This window comes from Phyllostomus discolor, chromosome 14 (genome assembly GCF_004126475.2).
Source record: "Phyllostomus discolor isolate MPI-MPIP mPhyDis1 chromosome 14, mPhyDis1.pri.v3, whole genome shotgun sequence".
NCBI lineage: Eukaryota > Metazoa > Chordata > Mammalia > Chiroptera > Phyllostomidae > Phyllostomus > Phyllostomus discolor.
In genome coordinates this window covers 11,505,638-11,532,576 of record NC_040916.2, presented here as the reverse complement: position 1 = coordinate 11,532,576, position 26,939 = coordinate 11,505,638, and the positions used below count along the sequence as shown (strand labels likewise).

General features: G+C 42.8%; 1 protein-coding gene and 1 non-coding gene across 6 annotated transcripts in view; one reads left to right on the top strand and one right to left on the bottom strand.

The window, feature by feature from the left end:
* The window catches only part of RPS6KC1 (ribosomal protein S6 kinase C1), a 156,000-nt gene that overhangs the window by 42,648 nt on the left and 86,413 nt on the right, over positions 1-26,939 (bottom strand). For 3 of the 5 annotated variants that reach the window (XM_028530743.2, XM_028530746.2, XM_028530747.2), the window contains 3 exons: positions 22,938-23,030; positions 1,632-1,679; positions 58-190 (listed from right to left, as the gene is read on the bottom strand). In XM_028530743.2, the coding sequence (XP_028386544.1) occupies positions 58-190; positions 1,632-1,679; positions 22,938-23,030 (274 nt within the window). The remainder of the gene's footprint in view (positions 1-57; positions 191-1,631; positions 1,680-22,937; positions 23,031-26,939) is intronic. The other 2 variants (XM_028530745.2, XM_028530748.2) reach the window with 1 other exon arrangement.
* On the top strand, positions 16,587-16,742 carry LOC114512216. Its single transcript, XR_003685791.1, has one exon. It is a non-coding gene; the product is annotated as a small nucleolar RNA SNORA29 (small nucleolar RNA).

Genomic DNA, 26,939 nt, shown 5'->3' with positions numbered 1-26,939 from the left:
TAAAAAGCTAAGAAGGTGACATTCTTCGCTCCAAAACAATTTAAAGCCCCAACCAACCTTCCGCGTGCTGCAGCACGAGAAACACCGACTCCTCGGAAACGATGTACTTGTGCAGACACACCATGTTGGGCACGCAGCGGGGGATGATGGTCTTTCTGTTCCTGCTGTATTCACTGCTTTTCCTGAGACCCTGACAGAGAACAAAAAGGTCAGTTGTACCCTCAGCTGCCTTTGGAGCCTGCTGTGCTCTGTGTTTATCAACCAAACTAATCTATCCGAGTTACTCTGGGCTTCAGAGAAACCACTCATCTGCTGCTCTATGCCCCTCGGTCCCTGGAGGCTCTGCGGATGGCATCTGGCGTGCATCCAGAGAACGGAAGATGCCACAAAGCTGCCATTAAAATCAATTACGAGGGTCAGTGTTTTTATTAGAGATGCTCTCAAACTAAGTCATCAGGATGACACACAGTTATTTCTCTATGACCTTTTTCTTAAGTTGTATTTTACTTGTGTATATTTTTAAAGCAGTAGACATTGTGAGATCAATGCAAGTTCCTGGGACACAAAAGGTATTCCTAGATTGAACAGGCAATTTTAAAATTCTATTCCAAAAAAGCGTAAATGTTATTTTAAGTTTTCTCCAAAGGACCAGGTTTGTATAGTTTCTGGTGTCATACCTTGGTTTTAAAACCTAGGAAAATGCCAGTGATAAAGTATATTCATAAAAAGAAATTTGTTTCAGAGTATATCAATATGACCCACTATGGCCACACTGATAGAATAAAATAAAATAAAATAAAAGTGTTAGAAAAAGAGCCCGGACCAGGGCAGCTCAGTTGGTTAGGCGTCGCCCCACAAAGCGCGGGGTCGCCGGATGAGCCCTGCACGGGGCACATGCGTGGGTTACAGGTTCCATCCCCCGAAGGGGTGCACACAATTCTCTGCCTTTCTCCCTCTCTCCCCCTCTCTCTACACATAAATAAAATCTTTTTTAAAAAGTTTTAAAGTATCAGAAAAAGAAATATAAAATTAATCTGAAACTGATTAATACTAGATGTTATAGGAATATTTAAAATGGGTTTTTTTAAAGAACATGTACTGTCATAATCCATTTCAAATACAATTTCAAAATTGAGGGGTTTTCCTTTTCATTTAGTTACAAATTGAGTTATACAGAGACTCAACACAGAGATCAAGAAGAGGGCCAGGAACGCAGAATGGCTTCCCAAGAAATTGTAACGGAAGACTTGAAGGCCAGAGTTCGGCACTCCAGAACTGTAAGTACCATCACAAGGGCAGTGGTGTGTGGCCTCCACAAATTACACAAAAGGTGTCAGAGGTGTATTTAAAGTGCACGCTGCACATCCACACGACATGTGGTGACTCTTCGACTTACCCAACGTATTCCCTCCATGCAGTCCATTACCTAAAACACTTAAAATGCATGCTACAGGGTATTTATCAACTGTGACGGAAGGATACAAAGTAAAGTAAGTACAGGTCACCACAAACATAAATGAACAGCCAAAAAGAACATTCAAACACCCAAGAAAAAAATACTAAATATTGTTTCTTTCGGAGCAAAATTTAAAATAAATTTCAAGATCATTAAACATACTAATTCTACTTACTTTTAAAATGAATGTCTGTTCTGTCCTTGTGTCCATTACAAGTAAAACCTACATAAAAAACACGAGTAATAATTTATTCATAATACAATAAAGCATTAACTCATAACTTTTTAAAACTACACTTTAAGGGTTTGGGGGGAAGTGCTGGAAATGGTTCCACCAACACTGTTAGTTTCTGAACAGACTGTTTTTAAGGCACCAAGTCACAGGATTGAAATAGTCTTATCGAAAGTAGGTTTATGATGGTTTCCTTTCTAAAAATGCCATATTTTAGAAACATTACTATGTCTCCCAGATTTATTTTAAAATATACTTCTTAAAAGTAAAGGAAAAATTATTTTAGAGAAAGAATTCTTCCCCATGCAACAGGTATGGTTAAGAAGAAAAACATGTACATTTTACAGAAATTGTTGAGCTCTCAAGTTTCTCCCTGAAGTCCCTAAGGTGGCCACTCGCTACAATGGGATCTCGGTAACTCGGGCTCCAGCCTCAGGCATCCTTAAGGTGGTGCTTCTCCATCCCGGACTCATCCCACCTCCTCTTTGCCAACCAGCAAATGCTGTCGGCTCCCTCTCCAAAATGGATGGAGGATCTGAACCTGCCCCACCACTCTCACAGCTACTTCCCTGACCCCACACAGACGCACCCGGATTATAACCATCGCCTCCCCACAGATCTCTCTGCTTCCGTCTTTTGTCCTTGGTCTATTTTCAAATAGCAGCTGGAATGTTCTTTTTAAACAGAAGTAGATCATGTTACTCCTCTCGCTCAGAGAAAAGGTCGAAGTCCAAAAAATGATCTTGAGACCCTTCGTGATCTCACACATCGCCCCTCGACCTGCGGCCTCCCCCACCATCTCAGTGGAGAGGGGGAGAGAGAGGAAATTACCCTGCCATGTTAATATTTTATTATTTTGGAGACATTGTTACCAGAGGGCGGCAAATTTCCCTATAAAGATGCGGACAGTAAACACTCTCGGCTGGGCTGCGTGGGCCCGTGCGGCCCCCGCCACAGCGACGGCCCTCTGCACAAGGGCGGCCCCCACCCGAAGTGGCCGCGGCGGGAGCACTCACACCGCAGACATCTGCGGACACTGAAAGAGGGATTTCCCCCCCCACTCCAGAGAACTGCGAGTCAAGGACGAAAAAAACTGTCAAGCTTGGGAAAATAAAAAGTAGGGAGTTAAGATGGGAAACCAGTTTGAGAAGAAGATGGTAAATTCCATTTTAGAAATGATGAATTTGATGTAACAGTGACATCATCTTCGGCCTCTCTTCTGAGGGCCTGACTGCTTAAGCAGGCCTCCATTTAGTTTCAATGGATATTCCCGCAGACACCTCCTGAACTCACCCTTTCCTCTTTCCAGAGCCCTGTCCCCGCTAAAACCAAAATAAATCCCTGTTCCTCCTCCTCTAAAACTGAATACTACTACCATCCACAGACCACCCCCCACCCAAATCAAAAGTTCCCCAAGTCCCTGCCCCCGACCTTCATAACCAGCAACCAAGAGAGTCGGTTCTACCTCCTAAGTGTTTCTCTCACCCACCCTCCGCTCTTCCACCCACCAGGTGGTAAGTGTTTACTGTGTGCTAGGTTTTAACCAGGTGTAATCAGTGTTAATTCTTGCAACTACCCAATGAGATAATCTTACCATTTCTATGCTGACTGTGAAGACATTATAGCTTCATCTGTAGAAGCTATAATGGTCGGTAATAATGGCATCTACCATATGGGAAAATTCCAGTAAGAGATAATCTTATAAAAGCGCTCAGTATAGCCAGTTATTACTATTGCTATCCCCATTATTGCTTCTTCTCCCTAAAATGCTCCCCCAGCCACTTCCCAAACAAGTACTCATCTTTCCATCTTCAGCTCAAACGTCTCTTAGTAACACACTTTTTTCTGTTGTTCTCACACTGTACACAGTACCAATTTCTATGATAACATTTCTAAGCCTTCAGTTTGGTTTTATGTTTACTTGTCTCTCCCAATCAGATTTCCAGCCTTTTATTGGCATGTTGGAGGCAGAATAACGGTTGCCAAAAATGTGCATACCTTAATCTCCAGAACTTGTGAATATCATACTACTGGCAAAAAGGACTTTGCAGGGGTAATGAAGGTATAAACCACAAAACAGACTATCCTGGATTCTCTGGGTGGGCTCAATCAAATCACATGAACCTTTAAAAGCAGAGAATGGTCTCTGGCCAGAAGTGGAAAGCACGGAAATGGTAAAATGGAAGAGGAAATCTGAAAGATCTGAGGTCTGAGAGGGCTGTGTGGTGGCTGGCTCCGACATAAGGCCCAGGTGTAAGCACGCAGAGAGGCCTCTGGGAGCTCAAAGCAAGCATGAGAAGGAAGAGGTTTTCTAGGGGCAAAGACCGACCCTTGACACACAGTCTGCAAGGACAATTCCTACAACCACAGGGGGGAAAAAAAAGAATTCAGCCAGCAACTGGAATGAGCACGAAAGTGGATTTTTCCCTAGAGCCTCCTGGAAGGGACACCGCCCCGCGATCCTAATAGAACCTTGACTTTAGCCCCACACGACCCATGTCAGACACCTAGCTGATGTGACACAGTTAAGTTGGTTGTTTTAAACTGCTAAGCCTGTGGGGAGTTGTTATGGCGACAATAAAAAACTGCAGGGGCAGACGCTGTGTTTCCTCTGACCTGTGAGTCTCCCACAGCGAATGTTCCGAGTGAATGAGTTCAGGTATGGAAGTTTGGAAGGTAGATGGCAATACGGGAGTGGAGCTTAGAAAAAACTAAAGATTTATATTTGGGCATCCTCCATAAAGATAACAGAGAGAGGCCTGAGAACGCAGCCCACTAAAATGCTTACTTTGTACCAGGCACCGTGCTGGGTTCTAAAGAAGTAACCCACGTGATGCGCTCCAACAGTCCAATGAGGTAGGTAGGTAGGTGCGCTGTAACCGGCTTTCCAAAGAAGGAACCAAACATAAAACTGTTGACTTGCCTGTGCTCGGGAATCTAAGAAGTGGCGGAGATGACATTTAAACTCCAGCAGTCTGGCTCCAGGGTTCTCCCTGTTTTAACTGCTAAACTAAACTATTTATGTCTAAATTTTGAAAATTCCCCATAGTTGGAATAGTGAGGGTGTATAGATAATGACCACCAAAACGTGTAGTGAGAAAAGTATGAAGAAAACCAAAAAAATATAGCAGTTCAGAAGGAAGAAAACCAGAAAACAGTGGTTCAGATGTCAGGAAAGACAGTGCGTCATAATAAGAGTCATTATCTATGACAAACACCAAAAGGGAAGCCACAAAGAATGAGAAAATGAGAAGGGATCACTATCTAAGGAAGTTAAGAAGCCATTGGTAACCTTTCTTTTTTTAAAGATTCTTTATTTATTTTTAGTGAGAGGAGAGGGAAACAAACATGGATCGGTTGCCTCTCGTGTGCCCCAGAGCAGGGACTCAGCCCGCAACCCAGGCGTGTGCCCTGACTGGGAACTGAACTCACCACCTTTTGGTTCGCAGGACAATGCCCAAACACTGAGCTACACCAGCCAGGGCCATAGGGAACTTTTAATACCACCGCATTATGCAGTGAACTGGTGAGTATAAAAGCCAGAATCCTCTGGGTTAATAATGGGTGATAAGGAAATGGAGGTGATACATATAAATCATACATGAATAGAGAAATATGCCTAAAGAAGGAAAAACACTGAAAGGAAAGAGCTGGTAGGATCATCAGGTCCAAACTACTTCCAGAGAGCCTAGGCCTATTCAATTCCCTCCATGATTTCCCTTTGCATTGCCCTCACCACCCACCTTGAACCGCCATGCGTGGGAACACATCCAGAGAACTTGAACCCTGACGGTTAAATTAACCCATCATGAGAGCAAAAGGAGGCACAGGGGCCCCGTCCTCCCGCTGCAAAAAAGTGTTCAATGAACACTGAGTCTGTAAAGACAAGTAGGGTTCCTTAGATCTCATCTGTTTTTATATCAAGTTGTGATTCCTTTAAGCCATTCACCAGAATGCCAGCCCTATTTAGATAAGATATATCTACAACATACAAAGGTTTCACCAGGCAAAAGGCTTGGAAGCTGTTACAAAGGAAAGAACTTCTTTTCCCACCAGAAGCCTCTGACATGACGGAACAGACCCCGTGTGCACAAAGGGGAAGTGGTTCTCTCTGCTGCTCTCACTTCGGCACGAGGCCTGAAGTGGGTCGGATGAAAAGGCCAAATTAAGATCGATAAACACGGCTGGGAAGTGCTGCTTTGTTTACATTTACTATCTTCTCCTACCAAGTTTGTTTGCAGCCCGGCGACGCTCACATTGAGGCCATAAACACAAGAACATATGTGATTTTTTTAAAATGTGCCCTTTGACTGTCAATTTCTCCCAAACAGGTGTTGGCTAAATGATTATAAATTGGCCTCTGGATACACCTCTTCAACTGAGCCGTACAGGGCTGGTGATAATGTAATTAGGCCTAAAAACATCAGGCCGGTGAATGCTTTCCATCTGTTTGGCAATAATGTTTAGTTAACAATAGTCTTTAAAAGAAGCACCTTCAACTTCAGTTCTTAAAGTTATTTATAGAGCCATTCTTAACACACCAGCACTCTTGCTAACAAGAGCTTTAGCCACTTGGAAATTATTAGCCATACGGCTGTATACAAAGAGAAATGACTGCATTTAACATCTGTATCTTTCCAAATTTACACGCTTCAACCTCATTTAAAGTCATTTCTTAATGAACAGGACTGTGGTGCTGCATTAATATTATAGTTGCATGCACAAAGATCGTAAGGAGCCAAACATTTTTTTAATGCCAACAGTAGGCCAATCTGTAATGAAGCTGTCAGTATAAAGGACAAAATAATAGCTTCTTTAACCCTCAAACAGAATTTGTTCATCTGCAGACTAGAACACATCAATTTAAAAACTGCTCATGGGTTTGCTCACCTTTATAAAGACAAAAATCTAATTTGGTACTAATTTGATACAATTGTCTTTCCAATAAAAGGCTCCTAAAACCATCTCTTATTTCATAATAAAACAAGTACTATAACTAAAACTGTCATGAAATAATTATCTTGGCTAGCATACCTTATTGAGAGAACACAATTCATGGATTTCTTCCTTTCATGTTTCACACTTACTTATCAGCACTGTATTAGCATAAGGTCTAGCTGAAGAGATTACTCCTTCGTCACCCGCAGGAAGATCTCCTCCCCGGGGCACAAAAGCAGACAACTTGCCCCATAAGGATGAGCCTGGTCTGCTCTTCAGTTCCGCCAGTGTGACCAGGCTTGCCCACTCTTCCTTCGCAAGAGTGGTAGGAAAAGCTCCAGCTACTTACAGGTCTGGGTCTATCTGTCACCCAGGACAGGGAAGGCCTAACAGTTAACCAGGAACCACCGGCGGAAGGACAGGAGGAGCGGGGAAGCATATCGAAAGCATCAAGTGATGATGGGGTCTAATCACACGAAGAACCCCTTCGGAGGGGAGAGATCCTGCCCTGAAGACACAGTGACGGGGGCAAAGAGGTGTGGGGCTCCCTCCCTGAGGATAAGTGTCACCATTCTCGACTCTTTTTAGATGCTTAACGGCTGACGTTCAAAGTCTGTAAGTCTCCAAAAACAACCTCAGCTCCACTTCTTTTGAACAGAAAGATGACCTAGGTAATTCGAGGGAATACCAGTCACTTGGGTGCTGGTACTTCACAGGACTCCAGAACAATTAAGGAAAGTTAGGAAAAGGCTTCAGAAAAGCCTACAGGGCACTGTCCTGGACAATCACAGCCTGCCCCCTAAACAGTGTCACGGCACTGTTCCCGTCTGCTAGCTGCAGTCTGAGTGAACTTCAGCCACAGGACCCACGCGCCCACAAACGCGCCGGAGAAGTAGGGAGGCCGGAGAAAACACACAAGCCCGGCGGCAGGACGGTTTCTCCCCACACAGCGTCAGGTGAACAAGATCACACTTCCTTGCACTCTGTTTAAAAAGTTCACACTCACCCCTGTCGGGGACTTGTTAACTGGACTCATCGTGGCAGCCCGACTGAAGCTGGCAATGCTTTTTTTTTTTTTTTTTTTGTAGAAATAGCTAGAACAAAAACCCCTGGCTCACCCCCAATACCACAAGATGATAATGAAATGTTATTTATATTTACTGAAAACCCATCCCATTTTGCATGCTTGTCATGTTCAAAATGTGTTTCTAAAATGGTTTATTATTAATTCCATACCTTATTCTCACAAGATTTCTCTTTTAAAATGTTCGATTACCAGAAAACAAGGAATAGATGACCTTTAATACCAACAATTCTCCTAATTGTCTCTTTCTCCAGCATCGGAAGACTAACAACGTTCCCAGCAACTGCAAAAGCGGAAGATGCTGAGCCTCCCGCCTCAGTGCACCGGCAGTTGCAGCGGCGCGAGCACCAGCAGGACAGCCGTGCAGAGGCGCCTCTCTCACGTCGAGCCAGGCAACCCATCGGTGCTTGGTGGTCACGTGCTCACAAAGTTATTTCACTGATGAGAACTGAAGTGGAAAGAGTAAAATTCAACATGGATACTTATAACCTGTAGTCTAAAGAGTATTCTCATTTACTCTTCCCAAGGATCTATTTTCAGCAGAGAAAAGTATAAAAGGCATCCCTAGGACTTACGAGGAACAGAAAAAGAAATCCTTTGGAGTCTTATCAGTCCTGTTTGTCCCAGAACATTCAATAGGGCACGGTATCATGAAGTGAACGAACAATGCACAAAGGGTGACGCTTCCCGGGCTGCTGGCAGGCAAACAACCAGCAACAACTCAGAACGGGGTGGAGTGCATCCCTCTGAGGCCGGTCCAGCTCGCCAGGCTCCCGTGTAACCTACAGACGACGTCAATGGCAGGAAACCACAGACCGAACCCAGGGCACTCCACGAGGGGGTAGCACTCAAGACCCACGTTTCTTCCTAGATGTTAAAACTCAAAACACCGTAATTCAAAGTGTACTTTAAATGTTTTATCTGAACACCTGTAACTGCTAAAAAATCTCCTATTTCTGTTTACATAACTATCTTCTCTGTCTTAACCACAGGCAAACGGGGGCAGGAGCAGGCGAAAAAGAACCGCCTTAGGAAGAGCAGGCACCAGGAAACTAAGTTGGTAAATAACTAACTTCTCTCTAAGAAAACAACTAATTTTAGATTTCTTTAAATGCCCAGACATTTGCAAAGGTTTTAGTATGCTAATTTTTTTAATTAAAAGATATTTCAGCAGCGAAAGCTCTTTCATATGCACTGCCGATTCTTCATCAAACGTTAACTTCCCAACTTAACACCAGTGCAGCCGGCGGCAGCCTGAAGGTTCGCCATCTGCTGCCGCCCGAAGTCTCGGTGGCCGCCTTCGGGACGCACGCTTCAAAGCCCCGAGATAAGAGGCTGGAGAAACCCCGCCTCGGTCAGCATAGGGGGTGGCAGACCCAGAGGCAGGCAACGGGCAGGCTACCAGAAAACACACGGCACCATGAGCCATCCGTCACCCCGAGAAGGCACAGAAGGCGCACCCAAGGACACGGGGGATGCAAACAGAAAGACAAGAGAAGTACTACTGCTAATGGAATGTAATGAAGTAAACTCAGTAAATGTGATTTTTCTTAAAAAAAAAAAAAAAGAGGGGACTAGTCACATTGAAAATCATCTCTGATTTCATTCAAAATAAGTATGCAAGTATAATAAAATAGAAAATTCTTCAATGTTTTAATCAGTCTATGAATAATAATGTAGGTATATATTTTTATGTAGTCGTAAATACGGCACTCTCTTGGAAAAGTTTGCTTTCTGGGTACCATTGCACCCACAATCCCAGTGCCACCCAAGGAAAATGTACTTTGAGATGAGGTTTTATAAAATCCACAAAATACCAGTTAAAAACCCTGATTTCTGGCTACTCAAAAAATGGCATTTATTGATAGTAATGATCACCTTTACCACAATGCCTCATATAGAAACAAAATACTGTGGCGTCTTCTGAAAGATTTAAAAAACAGAGAATCTCAAGAACCTGACTATATTCAATTACAATACTGAGTAACTGGCTTATAGACATCTTAAAAGTAATTCACTAATGTAAAATTTTCTTGTCCTTCATCTTTGCTTTCTGCCTTTTCGTTAGGATTTTAAATGCAGCCAAAAGAAAATCATTATAGAAAATAATTCTTTAGAAAATAATGCAAAAAAGCATCTTTTTATTCTTGGTTTGAAAATGGCAACAGATGCATTTAGTGTGCATTAATTATAGCCTGAATCCAGATTCTTGGAAGTTCTTCCAAAGTTCCCCAGGGAAATAGTTCTTAACTTATTTAAAGTGAGCGCATTATTAAACATGCACGCGCCATAAGAACTGCCAGCGCGTCCCGTGTCTGTCCCGCTCTCCGTTCACACTGAACACAACCACAGCCTGGGGATCGCACCAGGGGCGATTTCAGCAACCTCATGCAATTCTGCACTGTGTGTACAGGCTCAGCGAACTCAGTCTATGCCTTGGTATACTTCGTGACTTCAGTGATGGTTTCTTTAAGGATCACAGTTTGTCACTGCGATGGTTAAAAAGAGTAAATGCTCCCAGAGCAACTTTATCCTCTAAGATATGTGATAAATATATTATGAATCATACACTTAGAAAAAGGAAATAAGAAAACTTTGGTGGTACTAACACAGATTTGCCAATACGAGTAACTTACTCAAAATTCAAAGCCCCCATGGTTTCATTTCTCCAGAGGGCACTGAAATCTGGCTGGCAAAGGTTGCTTTCATTGACAGACTAATACCAGTATCAAAAAGAAAAAGGATTTAAAAAACGTTTCTCTACTGCCCATCTAAAAGTCACCTGGCCAAAACTCTGGGTTACTCATCTTTAGGCAAACAGCTCAACCGAGTCCTGCCCTACAGCGATGAAAAGGACGTGTCAGCCTCCAGAAAACAGTCCAAGGAGTAAATATTTCAACCACGAACGTGAATTTAAAATTTCTTACATTCCTATTAGCCAATGTCAACAAATGTGAGCCGTCAGTGTCAATGGTGTCTCATCCTAGGATGTGAGGTCAACGGTTCAGTGAACAATACAGCCAACACAGAAATGTCTTTTGTATATGTATACAAAAAGAGTTTCACTTTGTGTAATTTCCAAATCCTAGGCCTATACATCTAGTGCTTCACAAAACCTGCTTCCAAAGGACATGGTGTGTCTTTGTAAGAAAACTGGATATAAATATAGCAGAAGGCAGAATATAAAAGACAGAAAAAAATGGGGTTTAAAACAGAAATGCTGAAGAGCTAGGAAAAACATCCACTTAGCAGGCTCTTCTCAGATCCAAAGGCTTTAAAAGCTGGATCTCTACACCTTTGTCATCCTCGTTTTGATTGTCTGTTTTCTGTTTTTGTGAAGAAACTTGCCCAAGGCCACAAAGAGATTATGCTAAAGAGAGGTTAAAACTCTGAAGTTCTGGGTGTAAAGGACCAAGTTCAGCTCCTGCCACTCAAATCCATAATGAAACCATTTATACTATTTCTCTGGTTTGAATTCTAAAGTTCACTTGGAATAATAACTTGACACTGTTAAATTTAGATGAAAATTAATTCAAATATAAGTAGTCTGTTGTATTTAGCTTAAGATCCCTTCTTATTTGCATTTGCTAGAAAAGCCTAATGCTCTAATGCTGATACTATGTGTGTTCACTCTGCTGCTAGATGGATTCTACAAATGTGCTTGAATCAGTTTATAGGCCCTGAAAACTAACATAAGTCCCTAAAAAGTAGTAAGTACATCTGCAATAATTTTTATATAGTGTTCAGAATTGGTATAATATATATACTCAGTTAATAAATGCTATCTTATAATGATAATGGACACAGAGGCTACATCTTCAAGGCATTCGATACATATCCAACTGAGTTGCCAATGTCAAAGACAGCCTGACTGCAATTCAGAAGACAACGTCCCAAGGGCAAGGAAGCTATTATTTCTAAATGTTTTTAATGAGTTTTGTACTTTTATGGCAGATGGAGCTGAACTTCTGGTATTGATTAAAAATGAACAGTGTTTTCAGATGACCTACAAAATGTATTTAGTAGAAGAATGCAATGGGTGTGTGTTCCGAAAAACTCCACATGGGGAACACAAAGGCAGGCCACTCATTCTCAAACTGACAATGTCACTGACTGCAACGAGGGACCCGGCCAGCAACCCACAGGCGCACGCTGAGAGAGAAGGTGACGGGGAAGGGGTGGAATGTTCTGACAGTTCTCGGTTCAAACCTCCCTCTTGCTCCGATCCTGCAGGTGCAGTGCATTTTGAGGTGCAGACTCCCTAAGTATTTGAAACCTTAAGTCCCACACACTGTTGGTTTTTTGTCCCCTGGGCAACCACCTGACAGGCATTTACTGAACCCTACTGCAGGGACAGCACGGTATGCAGGTGGGCAATATCAGGGAGAATAAAAAGGAAGGTGAGATACAGAGTTCCTGCCCGCTAGGGCACGTTAACAATATATTTAAGGCAACTGAAAGTATACACTGAAAATAATACACAATAGAAACTAAACTTAATTCAAAGAAAGAAAAGATGAACAGCGGAGTTATGGAGGAGGTAAGCTTCCAGCTGTCGTGAAGAGTGGACTGAACAGAGGTAGCCAGGAAGGAAGGACTGAAGGAGTGGAGAAGCTAGAAAGAGGGCAGGCTCTCTGCGTCTCCCTACTCTTCCCGCTTTCTCTGCTTTACTTACTCGGAGAACCCCTGGAGAGCCCCACGCTAGATGCCCCCCATATGTTCCCACAACACCCCCGTCTACTTCCTTCCCCCAAAGCTCTCGCACACTGTACTGTAACTGCCAGTTATTTATATTTCCCATTGGGTCTTAAACTCTGAAAAGGGTAGGGATTAGGTGTGTTTTACTGACCATTACATCTCCAGAAGCTAATACCACCTCGACACAAGCAGGAGATCAATACATATTTGCTGAATGAATGAATGAATGAATGAGAAAAAAGGAATGGGAAAGACATGTGATGACATGGTGAGGGGGCAGGCCAATTTGAAGAAATGATTTCAACACATACTCAGATACTCTGAGTATCTGCTATTTGCAAGTCACTGTGCTAATGCGAAGAATCCAAAATTAAATCAGATATAGTCACCAAGGTTGTGTTTGATATGTTACAGAGACTTATTCTCCAAAGACACATATCCTGAGCACAGGATTTAGATTACCTTTTCTGCCTAAGAGATGTCTGTAAACACTGTGCTAAAATAGACAAAAATGTTCGTATTTTAAAAAGAAGAAAAATGCCTGATCACTTGAGGCACATGAAAGCTTATTGTAGGAGGCATAGAAATGTCAAAAAACTATCATACAAATACAAAACAATACTGAAAGCAAACCGTAATATAAAAAAAATTCTAAACTACCACACACTATGAATGAATGCTCTCACACTTAAGTTGAAGGCATGAAAAGAACACAGCAAAAGGTATTGAAGTCGGACAGCAAAGGAGGCTTCCAAGAGAAGATAATGAGTAAGAGTGAGAAGAAATTAAGTGAGAAAGAAAAGGAAAAGTCCCTCCAGTAGAGGAGGGCATGGCGTGTGAAACACGAGGCCTTGACCTCCTCCCAGGGTCAACAGGCGCCCAAGATGTTACGGTGGTCTGGGTGAAGGGGGCGGGGGAGAAACAGGCTGAGAATCAACAGGGAAAGCGGGGGCCAGATCACAAGGTCTCTGGAGGCTTAGTGAAGGAGTTTGACCATCATCCTAAAAACTGTGCAAAGGCATGAAAGGACTTTAAGCAAGAGGGTTATTAGTTTTAGAAAGACCACTTTGGTTAATTTTTATAAATTACCCTGGCAGCAGTGTCGACAATGAACTGGAGAACACTCAGACTGAGGCGAGCAACAGTACATCTTACAAGGGGAATGAGAACACGGCATAAGCCTTTACACTTGGAAGTAGTTTGGGATGCCTCAATCTTCATTAGAATACAGCTGAAGGAAAGGTGGGCTCACTGTAACCAGCAGGACCCAGGGAGCACCGGGGCAATCTGAAATATTTATTCTAGCTACGAGCCACCTACCGCAGGGGTCCCCAGCCTCCAGGCCGTGGACCGGTACTGGGCCGGGCCTGTTAGGAACAGGGCTGCACAGCAGGACAGGAGCTTGAGTGTAATGTGCCTGAATCATCCCGGAATCAAAACCCCATCCCGATCCGTGGAAAAACTGTCTTCCATGACACCAATCCCTGGGCCAAAAAGGTTGGGGACCGCTGACCTACAGGACTCTGTACTATTTGATTAAAGAAATTTAATAACTTGAAAAAGGTCAACAAAGGCATGTCAATCAAAATTATGGATGCCTTGAAGCTGAGGGGGCTACACAATGTGTTCATTTTTTTTTAAGATTTGCTTATTTATTTTTAGAGAGAGGAAGGGGGGAAGAAACATCGATATTTGGTTACCTCTCGCACGCCCCCTACTGGGACCCTACCCAGGCACGTGCCCTGACTAGGAATTGAACTGGTGACCCTTTGGTTCGAAGGCCAGCACTCAATCCACTGAGCCACACCAGCCAGGGAACAATGTGTTGAATTTGACATTCTTTTAAACGTAGATCACTATTCTCCATAGAAACCCCACTGCATCACAGTAAACAAATGTTAAAACATACAGAATGACAAACAAGGGATGTGAAGAGATGGCAAAAGTTTAGTAGACAGAAAACAGATGCCAAAGGTCTACAGGTGGAAAAGCCAACAAGAAGCAAGCCAATTCTCACTGCAGAACTCCAGAAATGAGAAGCACCAGCTAGCCCCTGAAAACGGAGGACAAGGGAAAAGTCTACACATTCCTGCCGCTGCACAGCCAGCCGGAGCTGCCCTGCTCCTCCCTGGGGGAGACTCGAAGTTCCTTCTCTAAAGATGTGAAATCAGATTCCTGACAGCTGCAGGTGGGACTGAGCAGTGGTACTGAAAACAGGACGTGGTATGAAAACCTGCAAACCAGGTTGGTAAGTGCATTAGTCCCCTGCTACCCGTGAGCTCCCGGAATGCTGCTGGTACTAGGTCCCTAGGTAGAAGATTGTTAGGGTTCTTTTATGGGGGTTTTTTCCCAGCATTTAAAAATGATGTGCCATCCCTATGGCATTGATGGTTTCTGATGAGAAATTGTGGTCATTCGAACTGTTTTTCCTTTATAAGTAAAGTGTTGCTTCCCTTGTGCTGCTTTCAAATTTTCTTGTCTTTACTTTTGAGAAGTTTGACGATGATGGGCCTTGCCATGGATTTGTTTTATCCTGTTGGGATTCATTTCTTGAATCTGCAGGATGATGTCTCACCGTTATTTCTTCAAATTCTCAGCTCCACCCTCTTCCTCCTCTTCATCTGCAACCCCGATGACGTGAACATTAGAACTTTTGATTTTAGCCTCATGCATTCCTGAGTCTCTGTTCATTCCTTCCCCAATCTATTTCTCTCCATTCAGACTGGGTGGTTTCTATTGTTCTATAGTCAAATGGCACAATTTTCTCTGTCCTATCCGTTCTGCTATTAAGCCCATTGAGGGGTTTTTTTCCCCCTCTTATTGATTTTTTGGTTCTAAAACCTCCATTTGGATTTTCTTTATACCTTCTGTTTCTTCACTGAGACTTTCCTGTTTGTTTGTTTGTTTCGGGTGTGCCTGCAGCAGCTCAGCAAAGCACTGTTGTGATGGCCGGCGCAAAATCCTCGTGGGATAACTAACCTCTCTGTCAGCTCAGTGCTGGGGTCAGCGGACCGTCTTTTCTCAGTGATTTTCTATGCAAACCTGGACATTCTGAATATTATAGTATGAGACCCTGGATCTTCTTAAATGTTTTTTTTTTTTAAGATTTTATTCATTTATTTTTTTTAGAGGGGGGGGAGAAACATCAGTATATGGTTGCCTCTGACATACCCCCAACTGAGGACCAAGCCCACCACCTAGGCACATGCCCTGACTGGAATCGAACCAACAACCCTTTGGTTCACAGGCCAGCACTCAGTCCACTGAGCCACACCAGCCAGGGCTAAGCGTTTTGCTTCAGCAGTCTTCCCCTGTTGGCGTTCTGATGGGGAGACAAGATAATGGGTTTGTTACCCCAGGCAGAGATGGAAGTTCGGTGCCTGGTTCTGCTGTCACGGACAGGTGAGGGAGGAAAACGGGACTCCTGGTTACTGTGGGGCGGGGGCAGGAGTTCAGGCCCTGCTGATGCCACCTTGGCTGGGAAAGACAAAGGTGCCTCATTAATGCTCCCCAGGAGCCTCTCCTGACATCATGTGCGGGTGGCTTCATTGCACAGGGCAGTCAGTGGTCAAACCCAAAATCTCTACCAGGCCCCTCTGACACTTCCCCAGTGGGGAAAGGAAGGGGAGCCTCTTTACCCCAGGGGTCCTAACAGTCCAGGCTCCCCAAAACACCACCCCAACAGGGGGATGCAGAGCCCTATTACAGCCTTGCAAGGATCAAAGTTTAGGTGCCTCACACAGCTTTTGCTAGTGGTGGTGAGGTAGGGCCAACATTTTTCTGTGCTGTTTGGCTACAGTAGAGTGGTTATTGTCTCAAAGTCTTCTGTCTTGCTAAGCTGCTCCTTCCCTAGTCCTCTGGCTGGGAAGAGCAGGCTTTTGTTCGGTTGGTTTTCGTTCGCGCCCACTGGCCTTTCCAACTTGTCCATTTCCCTGCATCTAGCCCGGAGTAAGTAAGGCAAGACGCAAGGGTTCATCACCACGCAGCCCATTGGGTCCCGCGGTCACCAGTTTTCCTTCCACTCTCCGCTTTTCAGAGACTTTTTATGTTTGTTTTCTGTATCATCTCCCGAGCTTTAGTTGCACTGAGCAGAGAAATGGAAAAAAAGACTTCAACTCTATGTTTCCAAAAGCAAAAGTCAATATCTGTTATTTGGTATCATTAAAGATACTAGGTAATTTCCCATTGGACTACCACATTTTCTCCTAATAATTTTGGTGGCTATGCTAGTGGGTCTATGTTTGGTGTCTATGCTATAGATTAAAATTGCCAGGATCTGAAGAGGAAGGATGTATGTGTGGTCTCCTCCCACGTGAAAGGCCGAATGGAAATATCCCCGCCCCGCTGTTCAGGTAAGGGACAAATTCCCACTAACCCAGCCCGCCTCAGTGTTCGCGCCCCAAGCAGAGACCCAGACGCGGATGCTTCTGGCTTCCCGATGAGGGCGGTTCCCCTGTGTCACCTAGAGGGTCAATCTGAACGATCTCCACAGATTTTCTCAATCATGTCCTAAAGACAGAATAGAAACTCTCATATTTTTCCCAATGGCAAGTCAAACTAAGAATTCTGCCTGGCAAGCATCAAGTAAAGCTGGCAAGCTGTCTCCATCACAAAATGCTAAAGCACTTGACATAGTAAATAGTGCCAAATTTACAAAATGTGTGGCATTTTCTTTTATTTATTGGTTTGGAGGGGGGGGAGAGAGAAAGAGAAACATCAATTTGTTGTTCTACTCATCGATGCATTCATTGGTTGATTCTTGCATGTGACCTGACGCAGAACCGAACCTGCGACCAAGCGTTATCAGGATGACGCTCTAACCGACTGAACTACCCTGCCAGAGCTTGTGGCATTTCTTACAACAATGACTTACAGAGCATTCTATTGAAGTTGGTTTTCAAGGAGTGCCAATGAATGGGCAACCCAGCTACAATATCTTCACGGGTTAATCCTGTGAATGCTATGCATGCACCCACATGCTGGATGACTCACTACACACAAACCAGTCTGGACGAGGGGATCTCATGTTGGCATAACTGTTGTTCAAGTCAGTATTCTTCCTAGCCTTTAAAAAACCCCTCTTTTTTAAAAGGGCTGCAAAAGTAGCAGAGTCCCAAGTACCCTTTACCCAGCTTCTCCCAATGGCAACATCTTACATCGGTACAACACAACGGGAAAACCAGGCCACTGACATTAGTGCGCCGCGGGTTACTGGCCTGCAGACTCCTTTACGCCTTTCTAGGTAAGTCACACAACTATGGACTTTCTCAGAAACTCTCCCAGCACCTGGCCATCCTATCACCAGTCAAACTGCAATACCCACCCAGACTTACAGCTCAACTGAAAATTACCTGTACATAAACAACCCTTACACACACAAACATATGCACACCCTATATACACATACCTGTCACACACAATCACAAAAGCATGCACCCACACATGCACAAATATATTTAAAAACAACAGCAATCCATCCTTCTCACCCAAGTATGATTCTCCACTAATCTCTACTTTCCCCTGCTATTACTATGTGAAGATTATGTGTAAATGAATCTGAGGGCTAAAAGAAATCTTTGGAAGTTATATAACGTAAAAATCCAGTCAGTGCTTGAATTCCTTCTACAGTACCCCTACCAATGACCCCTCAGCCCCTTCTTGAATATCTCTAATGACATAAAACAAATAAGATGTGAGGAAATCCAGTCCGCCTTTGGACAATCCTAATTCTTTAAAGGTATCTCTGATCATTGGCCAAAATTTTGACAACTTCTAGTCATTTGGTTCTAGCTGTGTCCTAGAAGGATATTAACAAACAAGTCCCATCCCTTGCTACATCCCTTTCTTTCTCCCAGGAAAACCAGACACCCTGGTTTGTCCAAGATGTTGTTCTGGCACAATTAATACCTCCTTCCACCCTCAAGATTTGAACAAAATATTATACAGTCCCCTCTATACTGCATAGTCCCCCAAAATATAAACATCATACCTTTTTTAAAAAAATCTTTATTTTCATTTAGAGAGAGGGGAAGGGAGGGAGACAGGGAGAAAAACATCCATGCTGAAGACAAACATTGACTGGTTGCCTCTTGTTTGCACCCGCGCAGGGAATGAACCTGCACCCTAGGCATGCACCCCCGACTGGCTATTGAATCAACGACCTTTCACTCTGCAGATAACGTCCAACCCACTGAGTCACACCAGTCAGGGCCACCACACGTTTTTATGGGGTTAACCGTTACTCAGTTTTCAGCTTTTCTGTATGGACTTGAGGGCCTTCACTAGCCTTATCATTCTTGATTCTGAATGCATAACTGTTTATTTATAATCCAAGAGCCCTAATGCTTAAATTCCTTGTGGTATATATATGCTTATGAAGAATTTCCTAATCCCAATTAAAGAACAGATAGTCACTAATTTGCCTTTGAATACTAGACCAAGTTACAGCTATGGAATTAGGGTCCTCCTGAGCAAAGCGTCTTCAACAGTGGTACTACATAGCAGTCTCATATTACACCAGTAGGTGTCACTCTCTATATAATATAGTATTTAAAGTTACAGCTTCAATTTATTCATTAAGTAATTATTAAGCGTCCCTTACGTGCCAGGTCAGGATTCTAGGTGCTGAGAATATAGAGGTGAACAAGAAAGACACAATCTTGTTCTCAGGAGCATATGGTCTAGATATTAATGAACAAATCTACTTTCTATGTCAAAGCTTATAAACTCTCCTTGGCTGGTGAGAGTGTCATCCCAATATGCCAACGCACATCCCTGGGCAGGGCACAGACGAGAAGTAACCAATGGATGTTTAAACAAGTGGAACAACAAATCCATGTCTCTCTCTCTCTCTCTAATCAATTTGTTAAACTCCTATACCATCCTAAGGAAATTCTGTTTTCCTAACAGACAACAACACTCAAAGTAACTCGTGAGGAACAAACACTACTATAATGAAACAGAATCAGAGAAGCTGTGTTCTGCACAGGCTGGACCAACATAGCCTGTGTACCTCTAGCCCTCTGAATGTGTTCAACACTTCTTTTCCAAACTTCAAGTTTGTAAAACCCAAATTTTAGGTATTCCTCAGTACAGTGGGTAGGAGTTTATCTTTAAATACAATGCAAATTTTAAAAACTTTACCTATTCATGTTCTTGCAAAAAAGGCTATGTTACACATCTTAAAAGATTATTTGCAAAACTTAATTCCCATACATATTTGCTTCTCTCTACTTAGAAAAGTTAAATGCCACTTTCTAAACACCAAACGTATTTCCCAGGTTAACAGAGTAAAGACAGGAACAAATTATACCTCAGCAAAAACTTTAGGAATTCCTCCACTGTCAAAAGTCCTTAACTGAATAAATCAGAACTTCAAGGTGACTTACTCCTAATTAGAATAGCAATGAAAGGACATACTTTGTCAAAATAAACAAATCTAAGAGAAGGGGCAGACACCGAACATGAAAAAAGTTTATTTGCCTGTGCAGAAATCCAAGAACCTAGGAACTATTCAGTTCCTATTTTGCTTCTCAGTATCCTCAATTTGAATGTTCGCCAAGTTGGGAAAGCTAGAGAAAACATGGTTAAGGCATTATTTCCAGCTCCAAAGTCCTACTGTAGGAGGGTGCAGCCAGGGGGCCCCCAAAAGAAGGATTTGTAATGGGGTCCAGAACTCAAGGTGTCCAGGAAATATTAGAAAGATATATAGGATGTCCTCACCCTCCACCACAGGTGTGAGTTGGGGGAAGGGACACATGGAGCAGGGCCATTCAGAGCTGTTTTGCATAGCAACAGCTTTGCACCTAACCTCTGGTGTGGACATTTAACATATCTATAACCTTTAACTGGTTGTATAGATATGTTAAATAGCTGTGGCCATGCTCTGAGCCAGGGGGGATAGAAGGAACTTCCCCCCAAGATGTAACTGGGAGGTAACTCCCCTAGTTACAGCACCTGTGTGAGAGCTTGGAGATGATTGGCTCCATGACATGGGGCCACACCTGCCCAGACTCATGATGGCAGCCCAGTAAAGCTGGAAGGATATTTAAACCCAGACTCGGTGGCCACTGAGGAGAGAACCATGCGGTTTTGGCTGAGTGAAGACTCCTGCAGCCGTGTAAGGAGAAGGAACATGCAGCTGTGGCAGTGAGGAGAACCACGTGGCTTTGGCTAGAATGGGGGGGCCCCCCACCCACCCGCAGTCTTGAGAAGAATCACCATGCTGCTTTAGCAGAAAACCACCACATGGCTTCAGCAGAGAACCACCATGCGGCTTTAGCTGGAGATCCCGGCAACACAGCTGATGGCGCTGGGAACCAAGGGAGGCCTACCAGCCAAGCACAGATTACTGGGAAGAACTGGGGGCTGCCTGAGAAATGGACTTCTATTTCTTTTCCTGAGATAGGGTACCCCAGACTGGGCAAAGAGGGAAAGGAAGGACTGTGTGTGTTTGTGGGTGTTTTAAGGGACTTTGGGATTTTGATAAAGACATTAAGTCATTACTCTTAAGTCTGTATAACTTGAATAAATAATTCCTTTCCTTTTCACCAATCTCTAACATGGAGAGGTATAACTCTCTGGTGAAGGGAAAGGTGAACCTAGTACAGGGGGACCCCAGGAGAAAGGGGGGTCAATTCGGTAGCATTGTGGGACCCCCTTCCCTGGTGGTCAATCAGGGAAAATCATGGGAGAACACATGTGCAGTAGCTTTAAAGTAATACAACTACTTGCACATGCTCAGTAAAAGGCCACCAAAACTAGCCAGGAAGGGTCCACCCTATAAAAATAGAGTCTCTCCAGCCCATGAGGCCAATCTCTGCTTGAGGTTGGCCTGCTCCCTCCCATGTTCTCTGCTATAAACTCTGGGTGTTCGGTTCCATTCTTTGTCCTGATCACCAAGAACCTGGTTACCTGTGCCCACCTGTGACAATACTGCTTAAAAGTCCTTAAGTTCAAAATTCAGTCATATAAATTTATTTGAGAAAAACAATGATGCTTGTAAGAATTTAGCAAGACACTGAATGGTGCATGTAATAGCCAACCTAATGTTCCTTTTGGAATACCTCAGACTTTGAATTACTGTCTAAATTACCTGAGATACACTGCATACTGTGCAATTTTAGCATGGAATCACACAAGAAGTACTCAGTGAACATTAAGTTACAAATGACCACTAAGGTGCTACATAAGAAGCCCTGGCTGGTGTGGCTCAGTGGATTGAGTGCTGGCCTGCGAACCAAAGGGTCACTGGTTTGATTCCCAGCCAGGGCACATGCCTGGGTTTCAGGCCAGGTCCCCAGTAGGGGGTACACGAGAGGCAACCACACATTGATGTTTCCTTCCCTCTTTCTCCCTCTCTCCCCCTCTGTAAATAAGAGGAAATAAATAAGTAAAATCTTAAAAAAGAAATCTAAATTAATTTATGCCATATTAACATTGAAAGGTAAAAAAAAAGAGTTGATCAAATATATTTCAAACACAGTTTACTGTATATGGTTTTTCAATCCACTTGTAAACTCTCTAAAAGGCCTAGTACTGTTAATTTTGGCTGAGATGTCACCAAATTGGGGGGAACTCAATGGCAGATGTCTCTGTTATTTTGGAATTTTTATTCCAAATATAAAGTATGTGTATGTGTTTGTGGAAGAGAGGCTAAGTATATTTTTTAAAAGTATGGATTTTATGGTGGCTCAGTTGATTGGGGCATCATCCCATAAACCCAAAGGTCACAGGTTCGGTTCCTGGATCAGGTGCACACGAGAGGAACCAATCAATGTTTCCACCTCACATCAATGTTTCTCTCCCCCTCTCTCTCTCCTTCCCTTCCTCTTTCTCTAACACCAATAAGTATGTCCTCAAGTGAGGATTTAGAAAAAAAGGAAGGTAAGAAAGAAGGAAGAAAGGGAGGGAGGGAGGGAGGGAGGGATGGAGGGCACAGCTTTTGAAATCACAAAGGTTAGGTTGGAATTCCCGACCTCCCCTGAATTAGCTATGTGTGTGTGTTATCTTTGGGCATATTACTTAATCTGTTTTAAACATCACTTTCCCACCAAGATGCAAATAACAGAGTTGTGAGAAGAATTAAATTGAGTTGTTTTATATAAAATGCCTAATACAAGGTCTGACGCACAGTAGGTACTCAATAAACAGTAGTTGAGAGAATGCCATTTTTCTTTGTGACTATTAGATTGACTACACCAGTTAATGCCGAGCAACTACTGGCTCCCAAGTTCTTGTAACCAACAGAAGTTTACCCTGCTACAACAGGTTTACACTCCAAACCCCTGCTCGACTGAATGCCAACAAATGTGCACCTTCTCCTTTACCTTCAATATATTTTGCATGACCTTACATGAATTGCTTAGATAAAAGCTTTTGCTCTTCTGCTTTTGTTATTTTAAAGTGCAGATGCATTTGAGTCATTTTCTCCTTTTGTTTCATATTCTTAAGATCCAAAGCTTCAAAGACATAATGTCAGCATGAGGTCGATTTATGACTGAACTCTTGAAGAGGCACTGAAGAATTACCTTGTCAATCACCCCAAGGACTCTGAAGGCCTTCAGCTCCTCGGCAGGGCTCCTTAGGTTCCAAGGGGGCCTTGAACTTAGTGATCCTGGAGGCTAATGAAAGATATCAAAGATTATACATCAATCAGGGAGGTACTTGAAGGAAGACTGCCTGCTGAAGCAAATGCCAGGCCAAAGGAAACTAAATTTATCATAAATCAGAGAATGGGAAGATGAAAGAAGTTTCTGTTTGTCTGTTAAAAAAATATCAAAAATAAAGAAAATCAAAAAGAAAAAGCAAGAAAAAAGTTACAAGTAAATAAATCATAACATTGAAAATTTTTAAAAAGAAAACTTAATGAGCTGATAGCTTCTAGCACTATAATGCAGTTCAGAACTGTACAATTAAAATGAAACTTTGTAACAAGTGCATGACAGAGCCAACAATCAATCACAGCCTCATATTTACCCCAGACGGCTCAAGAGTAATTTAGAACAGAGAACTACAAAACAATGTAAAAACAGATAAACTTAGGCTGTGAGGGAATACAAGTCATTCTCTCTCATCATGAAACTATAGTCCATTTGTGTTATTTTATAAATATACACTATGTTTTTTAAGATGGACTAGCAGATTCAAGTTCATCCAGAAGAATTGCCAGCCACGGTGAAAAATCAAGAAACTCCACCATATAACAAATAATTGCTAAACTAAACTTGTTTAAGCTAGAGAAAAGATGATTTACAGGGGAAAAATGTTTAAATATGTGAACCTCTGACATGGAAAACTTAATCCATTAGCTACAAAAAAAGCCCCAAAAGATCAGTGAACACAGAAAGGCATATTTCAGCACTACATACAATAAAAGAATAATCCTAACTTCCCATCCATTGATCTTAGTTCTTCCCCATCAGTAAAGTAAGACATCAGACTAGATAACTCCAAAAACACCTCCATTTGGCATTTACAGCCAGAAAGCAATGCTGCATTACCCCTTATGTTAAACCAGTGATGCTGCAAAGGGCGACAGGAAACACAGGCTTTATTTCATCACGTCCTCAAGGCAGACCTTTTTGCTGTCAAAAACCTATCAGACTCCCTAGGAACCATGTTTCCCCTATGAATGGAAGATAAATAACCCGGGTTAATCAAATGTCTTGAGTAACAGTTACTGAGACACCATGTTTCGTGTTTCGAGTCCTTGGGCAGACCACCACCACCGGACGGGAAGCTCCCGGGGAACAGGAAACATGGCCTGTTCGTCGTTATATTCACGACGCCCAGCCTGTCCGCTGAGAGGAGCGGGGAGGGCAGAACCGGGAGGAAGGGGGACGAGAGGAGGGAAACAAAAGGGGAGGAGGACTGCAGAAATAAAGCAGGTGTTATTTACAAATAAAAAAATTCACTGGTGATGTTTTCCACAAGCAGCACTTACGGTTGCTTTTGTTTTCTGTTTTGTTTTGAGATTGAGCAAGCAAATACTGACTTCAATACACCTGAAGCAGCGATGTTTGACTTTAAAAAGAAGACAACTTTTTAGAAAAGACTTAACTTGAGAAGGGTGATGATAACAGCAACTGGACTGTATAATCATTTAAAATTGATTTAATTTATACTTCTAGGCAGTGTTTCAAAAAATACGTATTTAATATTTCATGAGGTGCTGTGCTAGATGACATTTAAAAAAAAAACAATACATCTCTGCCTCCCTAAAAGCTCAAAATCCTAAATGTTTTCGAGGATAGAAAAAACATTTAGCAGGGGCTTTTAATAGACATATAATAGAAACAGTACCTTCTTTCTTAATTTATGTCATTTCACCTTTATCCCTCACCACGCCCTGCGGGGAGTACTCACAAGAAGTCATAATAATCCCCACTTTACAGATAAACAAAGGGAAGCTCAGCATAGCTGAGTGCTCCTGGCCAGAAAGACTAGTGGAAGCTCCTAATCTAGACCCAACTCTATTGCCTGTAATCTTCCTGCTACACGACATGGTCTGACAATTAAAAATTCGTTTTCCCCTACTCTATTCTCAAGAAAGAATAAGAACTGCTTGTAATTTTGGTGAAAGAAATGCTGAGGAAAGTTTATGGGGAAAAAAGAACACGTTCAGTGATGATTTACCCATGACACTTGTCTCTGAAACGCGGCCAGAGGAACCCCCTATCTCCTGCGGGTACCTTCTTACTCACTGATGTCACTGGATCTCTCAGGCTCCAAAACAAAGGTATCAGCTCTCCATTCAATCCGGCAACCTCAACAGCAAAGACAGCAATCTACACAATCTCTACTGCCCCTTTCCATAAATAATTACTGTGAGCCTGCAATGTGCATCATAACTAAAAAGAATATAAAACATCAAAAGGCAGTCACCAGCTTCAAGAAGTTTATAGTTTGAGGAGATAAGCCAAATACATGAAAAGGCAAATAACAGTTTCTTAAAAATACAAGACCACAGAGACAAGTCACTAGGTTAGTGTATGATATAAACTGGTCTCAGAAAGAAGTAGAACTAAAGGTGATTTCAAATGCTACATGGAAATTAGGTTAGAAAAAGGGTGTTACATACAGGATGGGGAGGAAACCGGCCTCGTTGGGGGAAAACAGTCACATTGTAGAACACAGGAAAATAAAATATCACACTTGGGACCAGTTTTCACAGGCCTTGAATGCCAGAAAGAAAAGTCTAACCTGTATTATCCAGACTCTAGAAAATAAGTTTCTGTACAAGAAACAACCCGGTGAAAACAGTGATTTAATAAAGGTTACTTCTGCAGAGACGACAATGGTGAAAGTGTAATGGTGAAAGACCAAAGGTAAAGTGATCATTAAAGTGCTCTTTCTACTTTTACCACCTATAAAAGTTTAAGATCAAAGAAATGAACAAAGAAAGATCATGAAATGAAATCATCAATAAAAAATCCTATATTTCTTATAAGCAGCATTTAAATTGGGTAGAATCCCCATAGATCTATTCCTTTTGCAGATAGCAAAACGAAACAGAAATCCATGGAATTTTAAGAACAGAGAGAGATCAAGTCCAACATTCTCCCTTTCTTACATGAGAAAACTGAGAAGCAACAAAGTGAAGCAATTTGTCTACGATGATAGAACTAGGCAATAGACAGGAGGGAATTAAATCTTACTCGTGAAATAACACATGACTTTATTTTGGGAAACTTCAGCCAATGCTTTGGGAGTGAGGGAGGAGTCAGTGTATTTCTAGGCAACATGCCTGATTTCCTTAATTTAAGAAAACAGTAAGATTTTCACTTATATGCATTAGTTACTGTAACAGAAGATGCCTAGAGAAGCAAGCAGTAGCTGTGTTGCCGGTGGGAATTAGACACTTCCACGGGATCCCAAGAAAAGCATCCCAAGGGCCCATGCAGGGGAAAATGTGGTGTGGCAAAATGGCTTATTCGTGTAGAACTAGAAGCTGCTCCCTGGGTTTCCAATGCCCCATCTCCCTCCATCCCACCATGGAAATCAGAGTTGGAAATAGTGCGAGAGGTCCCGGGCCATGGTAAAGCTCAGTTCAGTCCAGCATTTGGCTCGTTTAGTGTGTGTTTCCAGCTATAGCCAACTGCTGTGCTGCGGGGTTCAGGCTCCCTCCTAGACCCTGCGTGTGGAGTACGCATGGCCAAGGGTCATGGGGCTGCTAGGGTCACATGGCCATGGAGAGAACAGGTGCGGGCACTGCGTGAGTGTGGGTCATGGGGGGAGGGAGGGAGAGAAAGAAGAAGAGAAAGAGATCAATCAATCAATTCTTTGTTCCCCTGGGATTATATTAGCTTGGATTGGAAAAGACCAGGTTTTTTCAAAAAGACCTATCAACTCCCAAGTTTTTATACCCCCTAGTTAGGATGACAGGCCTCTATGGTCCAGCACCACCCCCTGAACCCCTCAACAATTCCATACTGGAGGGGAGAAGGGAAGAGTATTAATCCCCTTGGCAGAGCAATGAAATGCTGCAATCCCCTGGACCGTGAAGCTGAGGCTTCCTGGTGGGGTGTAAG